General features: G+C 35.5%; 1 protein-coding gene across 3 annotated transcripts in view; it reads right to left on the reverse strand.

The window, feature by feature from the left end:
- Nucleotides 1-7764: 7764 nt before the first annotated feature.
- RSRC1 (arginine/serine-rich coiled-coil 1) overlaps nucleotides 7765-18499 on the reverse strand; it is a 435595-nt gene continuing 424860 nt past the window's right edge. For all 3 annotated transcript variants that reach the window (XM_011965022.1, XM_011965019.1, XM_011965021.1), the window contains 3 exons: nucleotides 15422-15528; nucleotides 9121-9273; nucleotides 7765-8417 (listed from right to left, as the gene is read on the reverse strand). In XM_011965022.1, coding sequence (XP_011820412.1) covers nucleotides 8325-8417; nucleotides 9121-9273; nucleotides 15422-15528 — 353 coding nt within the window. In that variant the 3' untranslated portion in view covers nucleotides 7765-8324. The remainder of the gene's footprint in view (nucleotides 8418-9120; nucleotides 9274-15421; nucleotides 15529-18499) is intronic.

The following is an 18499-nucleotide window of genomic DNA, read 5'->3' on the forward strand; positions in this document are numbered from 1 at the left end:
ACCATATTGACCAGGCTGGTCTTGAACTCCTGACCTCAGGTGATCTGCTTGCCTCGGCCTCCCAAAGTGCTAATATTACAGGCGTGAGTCACCACACCCGGCCCACTTTTTAGTTTTTAAGTGGCTTGAAGAAGAGACTGATATAATCTTAATTTGCATGAAATCACATAATTTGAAAGTTTATTGCTGCTGTTCATTTATTGTTTACTAGTTTAGATGTGAAAGGTACATACCCTATGGCTCAGCAATTCCACTTTTAGGAATCTGTGTCTCCACTAAAAAGAATGAGGCATATAGCTGTACTGCTTTGGAAAGTTATTCCATGTATATAACCAGGGAAAAAAGTTAACTGCAGACCAATATGTTTCTCATGGTCCTCAGTATGTTGTTATGGTCTGAAAACCAAGCCCATGTGTAAATACCTCTATACAGATGCATTTGTTTAGGCACAGTGCAAAGTTGAGAAGAACTGTTCAGAATGGTCACCTGGTCAGGAGAAAAAAGCAGCAGCAGAATAGGAGGGACAGACTTTCTTTACATTACACAGTTGGTTGCCTATGGATGACTTTCCTTTCCTTTTATGGTTTTTAGTATTTTCCAATAAAAAAAACCCAAATCACAAAAATATGGAAGATCTCACTTAAGAAAAAGCTTACTTCAGGATATAACTTTCATTTTGTATATCCTTTTATCAGGCAGTTTCCTCTATATAAGGTTAGCAAATCAGCAGATTTACTAAAGTATATGTGGCCATTTGGTAGCTTGGATACTTACATTATATAATTTACAGAAAAAATATAAATATTGAGAAAATTTTTAAGTACTTAGCAGAAAGATAATTACTTTAGTAAAATGTTGGTCAGTCATATTTAATTTACAAATTCCATATTAAAACTGGAATCCAATATTTAAATCCCAATTGAAGACATTTAAACATTAGATTAAAAAAGAAATTCCCAAAGTAAAACTACATTTCAAATCTATGCTGCCTTTGTTAGTAAAAGGACAGAAATTTTTGCCACAGATTGTGGTAATTCTGAAACAGTTTTTTTCAAAAAATAAGAGAAGCAGTATATATTTTTATAATTCTTACTTTCAAAGATCTCCAAGTTCTGTGTAAGTATCTTTCCAAGGAAGTAAGAAATCAATTGAATGATTTCTCTGGATAATTATATTGCAGTTATTATAGTAAGGTAAAAATACTTAAAAATTGGAACTTCAAGTTAAAGACCTCCAAAAGAAACAGAGTCTCTGGCATTCTCTAGGCTGTGGTGAGCCATAACCTGTTATCAATCACTTGTCACCTTCTCATATTGTTAATTATAAATAAGATACATTAAAATTCTCTGAGCACTTTGCTGAAAATGGGTAACATGACCTTTGAAACACAGGTATGATTATGGGATAACAAGTATTAATGTGAAAATACATTTTTCTTAAAGGTTCAAGTGTTTTTGATGGAGTAGCTATTAAGTAATTCAGGGCTTGAGCTGCTACCTACGCGCTATAATAGGCATATAAAAAATTGTTTTTTGGCCAGACGCAGTGGCTCACGCCTGTAATCCCAGCACTTTGGGAGGCCGAGGCGGGCGGATCACGATGTCAGGAGATCAAGACCATCCTGGCTAACACGGTGAACCCCCGTCTCTACTAAAAATCCAAAAAAAATTAGCCAGGTGTGGTGGCAGGAGCCTATAGTCCCAGCTACTCGGGAGGCTGAGGCAGGAGAATGGCCTGAACCCATGAGGTGCAGCTTGCAGTGAGCCGAGATCGGGCCACTGCACTCTAGCCTGGGCGACAGAACGAGACTCCATCTCAAATCAAAAAAAAAAAAAAAAAAATTGTTTTTTAAAAAACACTTCAAGCATGAAATGTATATATCTCAGACATTACAATTTTGGATGAACTTCCATTTTCACCTCATGTAATTAGACTGCAGATGATTCAAGTATACAGCATTTTGAGAAAAAACTTTTTTTTCAAATTTTTAATAAATCAGTTATCATCTGCCTTATCTTCTCCAGATCAATTAAGACTTACCATAGCAGAAAAAGTGAAGAGAAAAGCTATAATATGGCTAAACAATCTAGTTATATAATTTGTTTCAAAAATCTACCCAATCTTTAATATAGTCACTCAATCCATTGTGCTATTTTAAAAAAGATTTATTTTTCAATTACTTACGATTTTCAATTCAAGTTTATAACACAATTTTCATAGAACATTTATAGAATCACAGACTGCAGCTATGGATTTTACTCAAGACATGGGATTTTAGCAGTTCATTTTCATTTATTTATTTATTGTTTAGAGAGAGGGTCTTGCTCTGTCACCTAGGCTGGAGGGCAGTGGCATAATCACAGCTCACTGCAGCCTTGAACTCCTAAGCTGAAACAATCCTCCTGCCTCAGCCTCCAAAGTAGGTGGTACTAAAGGCATGCACCATTGCACCTTGTTAATTTTATTTTTATTTTTTGGAGATGAGGTCTCGCTGAGAGGTGAAGCCAGCTGGATTTCCTCGGTCGAGTGGGGTCTTGGAGAACTTCTCTCTGTCAAACTAGAGGATTCTAAATGCACCAATCAGCACTCTGTGTCTAGCTAAAGGATTGTAAATGCACCAATCCGCACTCTGTAAAAGTGCACCAATCAGCACTCTGTGTCTAGCTAAAGGATTGTAAATGCACCAATGCGCACTCTGTAAAAACGCACCAATCAGCGCTCTGGGTCTAGCTGAAGGATTGTAAATGCACCAATCAGCACTCTGTAAAATGGACCAACTGGCACTCTGTAAAATGGACCAACCAGTGCTTGTAAAATGGACCAATCAGCAGGGCATGGGCAGGACCAAATAAGGGAATAAAAGCTGGCCACCCAGCCAGCAGCGGCAACCCTCTCAGGTCCCCTTCCATGCTGTGGAAGCTTTGTTCTTTCGCTCTTCACAATAAATCTTGCTGCTGCTCACTCTTTGGGTCTGCACCACCTTTAAGAACTGTAACACTTGCTGCAAAGGTCTGTGGTTTCACTCCTGAAGTCAGTGAGACCACGAAGCCACCGGAAGGAAGAAACTCTGGACACATCTGAACATCTGAAGGAATAAACGCCAAACACACCATCTTTAAGGGCTGTAACACTCAGCGTGAAGGTCTGCGGCTTCATTCTTGAAGTCAGCAAGACCAAGAACCCACTGGAAGGAATACATTCTGGACACATTGCTATGTTGCCCAGACTGGTCTGGAACTCCTGGCCTCATGCAAACCTCCTGCCTCAGCCTTTCAAAGTGTTGGGATTACAGGCATGAGTTACCATGGTAGGCCTAGTTTATATATATATAGTTTTCGAGACAGTCTTGCTCTGTTGCCCAGGCTGGAGTGAAGTGGCACGATCCTGGCTCACTGCAACCTCCACCTCTGGGGTTCAAGCAATTATCCTGTCTCGGTCTCCCAGGTAGCTGGAATTAGAGGCACCTGCCACCACGCCCAGCTAATTTTTGTATTTTTAGTAGAGACGGGGTTTCACCATATTGGTCAGGCTGGTCTCGAACTCCTGACCTCAGGTGATCCACCTGCCTCGGCCTCCCAAAGTGTTGGGATTACAGGCATGAGCTACCATGCCCAGCACCTCGCTAATATTTTAAAAGATTATTATAAAGGGAGCCTGAACTATACTACGTTTTTTACACTGTGAGATAACAAGCCTGAACAACAATACAAGATGCTAAGGAGAGAGGGTCAGTTCAGTTCATCACTCTTTCAGAACTGCACTGGGATCATTTTGTCATTCCTTCTCAAGACCTAAAAGTAAAACGATTACATTGTTGATTTTAAAGTGTTGTCTTACTCTATTCGTAGTCTTTATTTCTTGAAAGTTGACCTACAGCTTTGGAAGGACAGCAATGATAGGTGCCAGTTGGTGGACCCAGAGTGGTTACATCAACACATTTTGAAATACTTATACAAAAAGAGTCAGACTAGAAAAATTCTGGGCAAAAATGGGACTAATAAGATCCCTGCTTGAATTCCAGCCCCACTATTTAGTTCCTAATGCTATAGAGAAGGCACCACATACAGTGTACTTCCCTATGACATCCAAAAACCTCTGTCAGCTCAGAGCCATTTGGAGATATAAATCAGAGAAACCAAAATAATTTGGTTGTAACATTTATTTATTTATTTTTGCACTGACTCCAAATAGCTTGAGCAGTTTAAATAAACAGACTGCTAAATAGATTTCTTATTTAAGATGGGCTAATTAATTCTTCATTAAAACATATTTATTGAGACCTTCTCTATGTCAGGAATTAGACCAGATTCTGGGGAAACAATGATAACCAAAATAACTTGGAAATATATGACAGCATTTTCTTTTAGAAAAAACTTACCAAATAGAGTTGAATATATTAATCAATGTCCATCCATATGATGAAAGGTTAAGATGATTACAGACTTTACGTGTTCTTTCTTATATCCATTTGTATTCTTGCTGTGCTCTACTGACTCAAATGTTTTCTTATCAAGAGGATTTACTTTTCCATTATTCTATAAAGGAGTTATAAAGAGTAAGGCTTACAGGAGGGCATTAAAAAATTGTCCAAATAATCCAAACATTGTATCAGTTCAGTAATGACCAACAGTTGATTTAAAATCTCTTGTAATACTCACAAGGAATTTTGGGGTAGGGAAAGGAGGAAAGGAAAGAGTAACATGGGTGAAAGCTTTGGGATAAACTCTATCTAGGGTTTATTGGCTGAAAATGTTCTATATCTTATTTCATTTCTAGTTTTTGTTACTATCTTATTTGCTCACTTAAAGATTTTCATTTGATGCACAAATCAAAGGAAAATCTGGGGAGGGACCTAACCACAGGCAAACGAATTGTCTTTCAGTTCCAAAACAATGTTTTCTATAACGGTACAGAGTAGAAAAACAGAGAGTAACGGAACACACAGTGGTCCACATGGTCGTGCAAGCCCTCACTGGCAGATGCAGTTCTTTTTTAGCGGCACTGCAAGTCTCTTTTCAGTTCCATTGCAGAATCTGTCATCTTGGCTGACAAGTGGCAGTATGCAAGATTGTTGATGCTTGTGGCCAAATCAAGACTTATCTTATTCAGCTTATTCTCCACAAAAATAAAGAAATAGAGAGTCAGAGGGTTACCAGGTACCTGAAATTTTGCCTGGATTTTTGATAAGATTGATTGAGCAGGGCCACTTGAGTATTTCATGAGAGGGACTCTGTTCAAAACAGCAGTAGTTTCCAGCCTTCTAGAATAGCTATCAGGAAGATATATGTGGGTGACTGGGAGTTCCTGTGGCTCCAGCTTTCTTGTCCTTCAAGACTCAGTTCGATTGTGATTTCTTCCATGAAGACTTCCTTAATTTTTTAACTTACAGTAATTTCTCTCCTTTGCAACCAAATCCTCTCTTCTGCCACTAAGTACTATATCACTGACATCATTTACATGTCTGGGCTTCATAACTAAGCCTCTTGAGGACAGGATCTCTACTGGATTCAGATATGCATTCCTCAAGCACATCTTACTGTGCCCAGCATGAAGCAGGTACTCAACATGATATTAATGAATAAATGGGTAAATCTGACTGTGAAGAAGACCTGAGATTTCTCAAGTAAGTAGATGGTAGGTCACTAATTGCAGAGCAAGTAAGGTTTCTTATGACCTTGGCAGGGAAGAAGAGCAGGGAGGGCTGAGGACATCGCTGGAATGGCAACTATTGACCATGGTAGCTCAAGAACACACATAAACACATTTAAGTTGGAGTATAGCAACTATCTGTTCCACATTTCACTAAGATGTCTATCACGTCAAATGTTCCCTTGGCATAAATAGCAGAAGTTTCTATGAAGGGCTTTCTTTTATGTCATTTTACTGAAAAATCAAAGTAGGCAGGTCTGCAATTAGTATCCTCATTTCACATGTTAGGATGATGAAGCAAAGGAGGTGAATGATTCAAAGTATTCTGTGCTCATATCTTTAGCTCTTTGCCTCCTCTTAACTAGAGTGCCAGGAAAAATGTTCTTATTTCATTTTCCTTGAGAATATACTTAGTTGTCAGAAATGAAAACTCAACCTGTATTATCAGTATCCATCATTTCTTAAGAAATCAATGTTTCATAAAACACTTAAGGTCTCATGTACATCCAAATTATTATTAATCAAGTGACATGAAAGGAATTACTCTGCTTTATAGACTCACTATAAAAGTATATTAAAGAAGGCTAGCTTGAGTTAGGCAATATGTTTGATCATGTTCTATGCAGTCCTTTTCATTAAATTTGATTTGGCTTGTAATATTGTGGTCTTTGATAGGCATGCAGGTAAATGAAGTTAATAATATATAAAAATGAATCATGTAGAAAACCAGGGAGGAGGGAAGTAGTCACTGAATTCCTGTAGGGACCATAGTTTGGTTCATTTAAAAAATTTGATTTTCAGCTGGGCGCAGTGGCTCATGCATGTAACCCCAGCACTTTGGGAGGCCGAGGCGGATGGATCACGAGGTCAGGAGATCGAGACCATCCTGGCTAACACAGTGAAACCCCGTCTCTACTAAACACACACACACACACAAAATTAGCTGGGCGTGGTGGCAGGCACCTGTAGTCCCAGCTACTTGGGAGGCTGAGGCAGGAGAATGGCATGAACCTGGGAGGCGGAGCTTGCAGTGAGCTGAGATCGCGCCACTGCACTCCAGCCTGGGTGACAGAGTGAGACTCCATCTAAAAAACAAACAAAATCCCAAAAAACAATTCTGTCACAGTACAAGCTTCTGTATTTGGGGAACTTGCCACAGAGGAACACTGGTATTAAATATACTTGAAGTAGACCAGATTTTCACTGTTTTATAGATAAGATGATGAGGGATATTGAGGAAACTGGCTAGCCCAGGTCCTCTGGATAATCATTAGTGGCCTAAATGGCAACCTATATTCTTGCCCAGACCACTAAAATATACTTTCCAATAGGGTGGTAGTACTTCTAGAGTTTATAAGTTATTACAAAGTATGAAATAAAAATATTTCACAAACTGTAACCCCTTTTTTAAGTCACTAAAATTGTATACATCTATATTAAAAACCACACAAATATCGGTTCATTTGGGGCACTTTTATTTGCAGCTAAGGAAAAAGAAAACTAGCATCTATTTAGAATGGGAAAGCATGTTTGTATGAAAACAAATATTTCATCATCACTTATTTTCTATACTGTTTGCAACTGTTTTATATTTTTCATTTTCAACAGAGATTTGAATTTTAATAGTCCCAGAAATATAAAGAAGATGGCATTAAAATATCCTATATGTTGGCAGTCCTACCCTGAAGACTTTTTGTGCTTATCTTGTGTTCTGAGCTACAGTTTCACAGAGACTAAATTAGAGTGACTGGACAACAGGAGAAAATAGAAACGGGAAATATTCATGTTAGCTGTTAAAAACCAGTTTTGTAAAGCAAGGCCTAAAAGTCCTATCTCTGGCATGTTTAGTATGGAACATACAGTTGATTGTCATTCAGCTACTAGAGAAAGGTATTCTACAATGGCAGATAGCCTTATCAAAACAATTAGCTGGATTTCTCCACAGGGAATAGCAGTGGGTTAAGTAAGACTGAAGTGAGAGCTCTTATCAGTTTTCTCAGAAATGATTTCTCTATCATAGGTATTTGGCCAACTGATTAGGTCTAGCATGAACATATGATTTCTAAAACAAGCTGAGATCTGCTAACATGTTGTAAGGGAGCATCTAGTAGAAGCTGATCTCCAAGCAAAATCATCAATTTATTTAAGTGTCAAAAATTTTTTTTCCCATAAATATATTCTTTAACATGCACATTCTGCTTATATGGTTTAGCGTGCTTTTCATTGTGCCTAAAAATCTGCAATATGGTGAAATAAAATATTTAAAAATGGTTGAATACCATATGGAAGATGAAATCTCATATTTACAGCATGTAATTCAATTCTTATGTATGCATAATTCATCAAAATTGTCCTTAAATGACATCTTGACATTTTTTGAATTGCACTAAGAAACACTACTGTGTACCATTCATTTTAACAGACTTATTTATGATTAGCTTTATTAACAGTATAACATTTTCATGCAATCTTAAATTTTATGTTTTAATTTTCACAATGTTTGATTTAATTCAAATCAACAAATATTCAAGCCTACATGAGAGACAAATGAAATGAGACTACCTTTATATATAATCAGAAAAATCCTTTTAAGAGTAAAAAGTTAATATTGGGATTTAAAAACCTAAATTTTCAATGTTATTGCTGACAATCCAATCCAACTGTATGTATATTACTTAGGCCACAGGACTGCCCATTAGTCTTTCTTGTCGGAGAGCAATTAACCTCTTGAACCATTTTTCCTCAGCATCAGCTTTCTCGATAAATAACTGAAATAAGAAAAGAAAAAGAAAAAATGTTACTGTCTCCCAGTAAGTTGAATTTGACCTAATATGACAGAACCCACCTTTGTAGAATATATCTCTCAACACAAGATTTGGATGTTGTTTAACTCTTGATGACCTCTTAATTGATGACTATCTATTTGGAATTAGTAATGCTCAGAAATTCTTGGATTAAAATAACTACTAGTATCAACATCATTGGTTAACAATTTTGTACCTTATATTTGTGAAGTTTATTTCCTACAACTTTTTCAAAACACAGTAGAATTACACCATTTCATAGAGGACAGCAAAGTACGATGTTAGTGATGTGCTCACAGATAATGAACAAAGTGGAGCTAAGTCAGAAATGGAACTTTTAGTGCTAGATTTTTAAACAAACACTTCTCATGGTGCTGATCAATTCAGCTAAAAAAAAAAAAAAAAGGAAAAAATGCTTCTCTTTGTCTGTTTTTCTTAACCATAGACAAAATACGTTTACAAGTTAGGCAACATGAGTTGGACACTACTGTATTCAAATATAGATAACAGTTCTAATGGCCTGGGGGCCAGATGCCTACTTTTACCAAGGGAATATGAACCTGTTTCCTCCAATGGTCTTCTTGGTGTTAGCACAAAAGGATAACAGCTTGAAATAATTTCAGTAAATTAGACTTCAACTGACATTTGTAAAGTTTAAGGATATTACATTTGGATGGGCCAGGGAATTGTCATCTTGGTACTTGATAGCAGTAGGGATGCTGCTGGGATCTATTTCTTTTTCAGTACTGGGTGGATCGGCAACTGCTGATGCTGGTCCTGATGTTGAAGTTGCCTGTTTCACTTCACTAGGTTCCACTGACTGAAAGAAACAACATGTATTAATTTCAACACAATACACAATTAGAATTTCACTTCAATAATATTTCTGATTTTGAGTAATAACTGTTCAATTAGTCTCCTTTGAGATGATACCCATCTCCCAAAAGGCCCTACCTTTTGTATTTGTTTGTTTTAGAAATACAGTTATTTTATTTTTATATTTGCTTCTTTTAGGAATAATTATATTTAGGAATACAGTTATATATACAGAAATAGAATATAAGAATAACTATATTGTATTTGTTTTAGGAATAACACATACAAAAATGCTGAGAAAACGTTCATCATTTCTTATGATGAGCATATTTTTCTTAAGAAATTGGTACTTATGTGCCTATACTATTGAGAGATACATTATTTCATATATCTAAATTCTATTAATCGAAACAAGCTTACAACAAATATCCAACATTTAGTTGGCCTCTTTAGGTATGAAAAGTAAATTCAAAGGTTATCTTTAAAAAAATAGCCTTATTGAGTGACAGAATTCATATACCATACAATTTACCCTTTTAAAGTACATAATTCAATGGCTTTTAGCATATCCATGGAGTTGTGCAATTATTACCAGAATCAACTTTAGAACATTTTCATCGTCCCTCACAAAACCTCATACCATTAGCAATCATTTCCCATTTATTCCAACCTTTCCATTCTAGGTAACAATTAATCTCCTTTCTCTATGGATTTGCCCATTCCAGACATTTCAGATAAAAGGAATCATACAATATGTGGTCTTTCATGACTGGTTCTTTCATTTAGCATAATTTTTTGTTTTTGAGGCAGAGTCTTGTTCTGTCACCCAGGCTGTGGCGTGATCTTGGCTCACTGCAACCTCTACCTCCCAGGTTCAAGTGATTCTCCTGCCTCAGCCTCCCGAGCAGCTGGGATTACAGGCGCACACCACCACGCACACTCGGCTAATTTTTGTATTTTTAGTAGAGACGAGGTCTTGCCATGTTGGCCAGGGTGATCTCGAACTCCTGTCCTCAAGTGATCCGCCCACCTTGGCCTCCCAAAGTGCTAGGATTACAGGCGTGAGTCACCGCCCAGCCGCATAATGTTTTTAAGGTTCATCCATATTGCAGCATGTATCAGTACTTCAATATTCTTCATTGCTAAATAATGTCCCATTGTATGGATCTACCACATTTTATTTATCTATTAATCAGCTGATGAACTCAAAGGTTGTCTTGGAGTTCCTTAAAATATTAAAATATATATATAAAAGTTTGAAAAAAAGGTATGATGTATCTTTGGAAAAAAATAAAACTCTAGGATTTCTTATACCATCATGCAAACCATAGACTCCCAATTCATTCCACCTTTACTGAATGTTCACCAGGTGCCAGGCACTGTACCAAGCGCTGGGGATACAACTAATAAATCATTGCTTCTGCCTTGAAGGAGCCAGCAGAGTACTGCTCACTTAGTTACATTTCAATGTCTTCTTCCCTGAGAAAGAAGGCCAGGGAGTGACTGAGTAGCAGCAAGGTTACAGGGATAATATGAAGTGGATTAGATGAGAAACTGAAATTAAAAAGTAAAATTAAATAAAAACAAGAAGAATAGGAGATTAATTCTGTTATGTAGCCATTTTTATACCCATTTGTTCCACGCCTATTGTTTTTCAATTTCCATTTATTTCAACTTATCTACTTCTGGACACTTCACTTCTCTGAACAAAGCCAAATACAGATGTCACTAAGAAAAATATACATAGGATAAAATATGCATGAATTAAACTATTCGTAGGTTAATTTGTTTTAGAGTTGGAGATCCATTTATTTAACCAGTATTTACTGAGCACTACTAATTGCTAAGCACTGGGTACACAGGTAGAGTCAAATAGATATGGTCCCTGTCCCAAGTGGCAATTATATGTTGCTAATGGAGTTGACAGATTATAAACAAATAAATTCCAAAATAATGCATAATCACAAATTGTAGTATGTGCTATAAAGGAATATACAAGGTGCTGACAAAGAATGATGGGGATCAGGAAGGGAAAAACATCTACTTTAGATTGGGTGGCTAGGGATGGCTTCTCTAGGAGGTGAAATTTAAGCCCTGAAGACTTAGAAGGAGCCAGGCATGTGAAGAGGAAGAACAGATCTCTGGTCAGAGGGAAAAGACAAAGATTCTGAGAGAGAAGAGCTTGGTGTCTTTGAAGATCAGAAAAAAGGCCACACGCGCTGGTGTATAGTGAGCAAAAGAGACAGTGAGACACTGCAGGCCAGAACTTGGGGTATTTCTTCCTTAACACAGCCACATCACCACTCTGCATGGGTATCACTTCCCAGCACCATAGCAGGCAAGTGACCTCAGACAGAAAGTCGGGCAACTGTGGGGCTCACCTTTTATCTCCCTTCTCCAAAGGATCACCCTCCTGAGCTGCCTATTGTTACATTCCTAAAAACAATGCCTCACACATCTTGTCAAGTTCTATAGCTGTTTATGGTGGGAGGGCAAATTTGGTACCAGTTATTCTGTAATGGTCAGATGGTCAGTAAAGTCTAATTATTCCTGAAAAATATTGTTTTGGCTGCTGAATGGGTCCTGGACTAGAGAAATGCAAAAGCAAAATCAGGAAGAACAACCAGAGGGCTACTATAACAGTTAAAGAATGAGATGATGATTTGGATTTAAATGGTGGCTGTGGATTTTTGAGAGGAGACAAATTCTGAGCTATTTTGGGGATGATGATATTGAGATCCACTTTTTTTTTAAGGCATGTATTTTATTCAATTAAAATACTCTATTTTTTAGTTTTTATTCTAATGGAAGCTGATCAGCATTCATAGGAGAGATTTATTCCCTTGTGGACAAAAGGGCTAGATATCTGAGGGATAGATATCTGGACAGTCATGTATGTTTAGGAATTCTTACAAAGTAAGAGAAATCTATTCTACAAATTGTTTTCAAATGTTAAGATGCTTATGACTACTAAATCTAACAACTAATGATGCCAATGTTAATGATAATATTAACTTTTATAGATATTTAAATATTTATTCAATTTGTTTTGGCAGCTTTACTGTTACATTTTGGAGTCAGTAATTTTTTTCACCAAGTCTCAAACATTTGTATGTCTCCAACACACTGTGCCTAGATGGTTTGTGGCCCTAAGTGATGTTATACTGACCCTTAATACAACTAAGGACATTTAAAAAGCCCAATATTCTGCACAAGGGCAAGTGGGAAATATGCTAATCCAAGAGGTTCAAGACATTGATTTTTGGTAGTCTATACTGCCTTACGGAGACTGTAAGAGCGTGTCATTCTGCATATCTTAGCCATGGCGTGATAGGGCTTAGCTAGGAGACACTATCCATGTTAAACTGCCTTAAAAAGATGTGGAATGCTATTATTCTAGTTGTCAAAGATGTGGACACCACCTCTTTAGGTAGCAGAGATAAGATTCTACCATATAAACCAAGCAATCTCATCTTGTTTTTATCTACACAGTACATTAATGATTTCTTTGAGAAGTACTTACACATAATAGAAGGTGAAGCTCTCAGAGGTTAGATCAGAGCATGGAAGTTATTGTTTAATAATGGGCAATTAAAAATTTGTAGAGAGAACCACTAATTGCTACTTTATGTAAGTGAGAAAAACTGTAAGATAAAATTTTCCCTTGACTATAAAACAAAACCTCAAAATGGCTACTATCAAATATTTGGCTTTGAGTAGCGCTGCCACCTGGTGGTTTAGTTTGTAAAAATTAGTTCTAAAATCTACTTTCAAGTAGGCCAAAAGACCATGCTGCATAGGGTTATTTACTCTTCTTTTGAACACAGGTGGGTATCTGCCAGATACAACAACATTAGGGTTGAATAACTCATACTAAGTTTGAAAACAAGATGCATCTTTGTTCCTCAATGATGTATCAGGGACTATCAGATTCCCTCTTAACTCAGACAAAAGAAATACGATTTCAGAGTTAAACTAGTTAAATCAATATGTGTTGCAGGAGACACAGTGTCTAGCATGTCACTGGTAATAGCCACTTTTCTGGTAAAAGCTCCCTAGCTTAATTAGTGGAATTAACACAGTTATACAAAGACTGTACCAACTGAAGGGGTGGCCAGCATACAAAAGCCTTTTTTTTTTTTTTAAGGGATACAAACTTTATATCAAAGTGTACAAAACTGTCCAGGAGAAAAATCCGTTGAAAGTAGGGTCATGGGTAATTCAGTCCTCAAGTGAGTTAATCCTTGCTATGCATCAGGGATAGTCCATCATATCTTTCCATGATCTGGATGAAAGGGGCCACAAGATAATTTACCTCCTTTTGCTAAGTAATCTCCTCATAAATAATTCAGCTTCTTGGGCATCCTGAATCCTCGCCTTATATTGCAGATACAGATATTTTAGAGTTTAGGCAGGGATATCACTTTCTAAAGTAATAAACTGTCCCTTTGTTCTATATTTCAGTCAAGTGTGAATTTATTCATTGTTAGACTGTCACTGATCTTCTGATCATTCTGAAGTGTAGTGACTAATAAAAGTCCAGTAAGACTTCAGACTATTGTATATTCACCAAGATAAATGCCACCTTATGAAGTTTTCTAGCATATTCTCCTGTTAGCACTACTTCCTACCTTTCAATGCATGCTTTGTTGGAGGCATTGAATAGAAAATAAGTTTAAAGGGAGAAATTAACAATTAGTACCAAGTGAGAAAAAGTTGTTTAGTAGAAAACCCAGTGTACTGACTATGGAAGAATAAGCATTTCTACATAATTAAAATGCTAGTTTATCATAAGAGAGTCCAGTAAAAACTGGGTGTCAGGGTAAACTTCACAAACAAATATGACAAAAGCAAGTTTTAAAATAAATTATAGTAATTCCATTAGGATATATGAATGGCCTTATAATATGTAAGAATAAGATCAAATAAAATGGGCAACTACATTTATGAATGTTCATTTCACGGCCCCAATTTTTTTAGGAATTGTGCTGGCAAACTACCAAAAGTTCAAAGGAAATCAACAAAATGGCAACACAAAGACCACAGATTATCCAGGGCTATCTGGTCCTACGCCTGACATGTAGTATATGCTCAATACATCTCTCCTGAATAAATTATTTTAAAAAGTATGTGGTAATTGAAAAGACTTTAATCTCACTAATAACAAAAGAAGTGCTAATGGAAACAGGCCAATTTTTACCTATTAGGTCAGTAAACATGATAAACCTGATAGGATTGGGTGCCAACCAAGATATCTGTGGGAGGCAGTTATCTCTTTGAACTTTTGGGTAGAATTTGAATTGGTAGAATATTTTCAGAGGGTGACTTGGAAACATGTATTAAAACAATGTTAACCTTTAACAAGTAATTCCATCTTAAAATTTTATTTTAAAAAGATAATAAATATGAACAAAATCTCTGAAGTTAAAACTACTTATTTGATATCAGAGGAAAAATAACCGTCAGGAGACATCAACAGGATATTATACAGCCATTAATACAATTTATGGATGGAGAATATTTTAGAGTGTTAATTATAACCATATTTTCATTATATGAATGTTATTAAAGAATACATGTATTTCCTAGAATACCTTTTCCTACAATAGAAACCTAATTCCTAAAAGCAGTCCTACCAACGAATGAAAGAATAAAATATTCAATGGAAGTAAAATGTCAGTCAAAGCTCCTTTACCACAGTCAAATAAATGATAACCATCTGGGCAAAGAATGAAGATATATGTGACAATATGGGTATTAGTTTTTATTATTAAAGCCCTTTTCTAACTTTTCTCTAGCAATGTCAATTCAAAACGTAGATGTACACATTTGAAAAGAAAACCATGTATGTTAAGAAATGTGCATTACTGTTATAGAACTATTTTGTTGACATATTATTTTGTCTTCTTGGTGAATTTAAAAATAAAAATGACATCTGACACATTTTATAGTATTTTTTATACAAATTAAACTTGTACTAAAGTGATTAAGTGAGTCTCCCTGATTTGTTTTCTCTCTCTCAGCAACATGGCTGACACTCTCTTGCTTTACTTCATCTATTAGAAGAAACACATTTAAGTAAAATCCATTAATAAAGCATCTCTTCAGATAGAATCCAAAGGTTTACTCATAATGGGTGGATAAAAACTTACCTTTTTGACTTCTTTACTTGATCTGAATGTCTGCTGAACAAAAGAATCACTTTCAATAGCTTCAATTTCTTTCACTCTTTTCACTTGTTCTACCAGGGTGGCTTGGTCTGAAAAAGAGGGTATAATGTCAGTGTATTTTGGTGTAAGCATGTTAATAACGCCATACCTAAGCAATGTTCTTTCTATGAAGAAATTTTACTACTTATGAAATTTAATTGGATAAAAAGACATTATAAATTAAGCTACAACGAGAAACTCTTTTGTTTTGAGATCCACAAATACAATATTCCTATGAATTAAGACTCATACTCAAAACCTAAAACACTGCTAAGAAGGCACTGCTATAATGATCTCAGCTAATCTGGTGGGGGGGCTTTTTCTTAAACTTTAACATTTTATCATGGAAATATACATAAAAGGAATAAGGGCACAGTGAATCCACCTGTATGCAATGCTCAGCTTCTATAACCATTAACTTTCTGTTATTCTTATTTAATCAATCTATCTATATCCACCTCAATTTTTTTGGGTGGATCTGATATATTTAAAAGTAAATCCCAGGCATCATACCATTTTATCCCTAAATATTTTAGTAGGCATCTCCAACAGATAAGAACTTAAATAAAAAGAACAACAACTTGACAATTTTCACAACTAAAAATATTATCTATAATTCCTTAATTTGATTACATCTATAAATATTCCATATTTGATTTTCACTGATTGTAAAAAAGTCTCTTTATAGTTGGTTTGTTTGAAATAGGATCCAAACAAGGTCTATACATTGCACTGGGTTGATAAGTACCTTAAGTCTCCTTTTATCACTTACAGTCCACTGCCTTTCCCTTTCATTGCCATTTATTCACTGAAGAATCTGAATCATGTATCTTGTAAAATTTCTAGATTCTGGATCTGGCTGATTTTATTCTCATGATATTATTTAACATGTTCCTCTATTTCCCATGTTTTGTGTAAACCACTAGTGAAACCCAAAGGCTTAATTACATTAAGGTTCAATTTCTTTTGGTGAAGAATACATCATAAATGATGCTGTGTCATTCCTATTACATCATATCAGGATGCACGTTTCCTACTTTTAGTGGTTAAGATTGATCAGTGGGGACAAGGTGAGTCAGTCTGACCCCTTAGAAAGTTCCCCATCAATCTTTCACTTAGCAAATTAGCAACACTGTTTGTTGCTTTGAGCCATTATTTCATTAGAGATTGTAAAATGGTGATACTCTATCATTCTTCCTGCATTTATTAGCTTTGATTCTTCTATAATGAAGAACATTTCCTCATTGACTATTCAGTGACTGTGAAATACAGCCTATATAGGAAAGTCACAATAGATGTTTGATTCTTTCCCTTTATCAATTTTGGTCCAAAGGTGACCAAAGATGGTCATTATGAATTCATGAATATTTGTTTATTTAATGTACTTCAGTCCATGGTAGTCATTTTCTTATTTTGATGCTTCAATTGTTTCATTTTTGGGTGGTGGGATCCTCTTGAAGTTGATTCCTATAGCCTTTCAATATAATCCCCAGTAGTTATGGCTTAATAAGAGTTGTAGGATCATCTTGAACAGTTTCTGTCCCAGACCTGAAATCAGCCATTTCTCCAAAGAACTCAGGCTCTTCATAATGGAGAATAATATTTATAGACAACAATCTGGGTACTAGGGGTATTCATTGCTACTGAATTGTCAATGCTTCTGAACCTCTTCAGTATGTGAGATACAAAGTACATGCTTTTAGAAGGAAACAGTTAATATGAGTTTATGCTGATACTACCAACCAAATTAAAGATTTTAGGATCTTAAAAGTCTTTTATTTTATATTTGTATATCCTTTTTCTTACTCTAAAAATCTTAGGCTCTAATGATATGACCAAAAGTATTTGTTTTTCTTAATATATATATGTATTAATTTCAAAATAACAGGACAAACATTACTATTAATAACAAGATGTATTAACACAGTTTAAAATTTTGTTATGGTCTTTGACCTTAGGATTTATTCCACTGCTGAAATGCTAAAATACTGTGCTTTAAAGTCACGAAATAATTCTCTGCATAATTATGCTATTAATTTGATATACAATTAGGTTTGTTTCAGTTAATTGAAACAATTTTTCAGGTCTTGCTTTGTGATTAATGTTCATTTTTTAGTTGCAAAAAATATTTACATGATTCTAAGGTCAAAATTTAAAACACCATTCACAAGTCTAGAATGTCCCTAGTTCTCACTCCAATCTAGAGATAACCATTTTTACTAAGTTTGTGTTTATCCTTCCATTGTTTATTTTTGAAAATATAAGTATATTCTTTTCTTGCTTACATAAAATTAGCATACTATGTACTATTATGTATATTACCTTTTTCAATTAACATTTCTTCACTTTTACTCCACAGCAGCTAAGAGAGTTCTGCATTCTATTTTATAATAGAATAGCATTATATTTCATAGTTTGATGATAGTTTTTTCCACTAATGCCCTATGGATGGTTAGTTGTTTCTAGTCTTTTGCTTTCACAGTTACAGCTTTAATAAACAGCCATGTGCATGTGTAATTTCATATTTTTGTATTTTCATATTTTTATATTTCAGTTTTTTCACATGCTAGCTGGGCAGAAAAATGTAACATAATGACTTACACCCTTGCTGTTTAAATTCATTTTAAGCTGATGTGAAGACATAGTTGAATTAGGAATGATTGTATACTCAGCTAAGGCACTTAAAAATTTTGGGATTTAGGGTTCATGGAGAATAGTCACATTTACTTAACAATAGTAATGAGTGGTTTGACACGAACGTGGAGTTTTTTGCAGCAAATCAATTTTTATAGCAGCTTTATCCTTGAAAGGTTTAATGTTGTTATAGAGATAAATATAAAGAGTATTAAAGGAAAATTGGTTTCATAAATTCAACAAAAATATTATCTGACAAAATCTTTGTCTCAACTTCTGACCAATCACAATTTATAAAGATACAGTCTTGTGCAACTCCAGTCTATTTCTGGGAAAGATGGCTCTTATGAAGATGTGTCCCTGACAGCTGAAACCAGTCTTTTCTCT

Source organism: Mandrillus leucophaeus, unplaced genomic scaffold (genome assembly GCF_000951045.1).
Source record: "Mandrillus leucophaeus isolate KB7577 unplaced genomic scaffold, Mleu.le_1.0 Scaffold710, whole genome shotgun sequence".
Taxonomy (NCBI): domain Eukaryota; kingdom Metazoa; phylum Chordata; class Mammalia; order Primates; family Cercopithecidae; genus Mandrillus; species Mandrillus leucophaeus.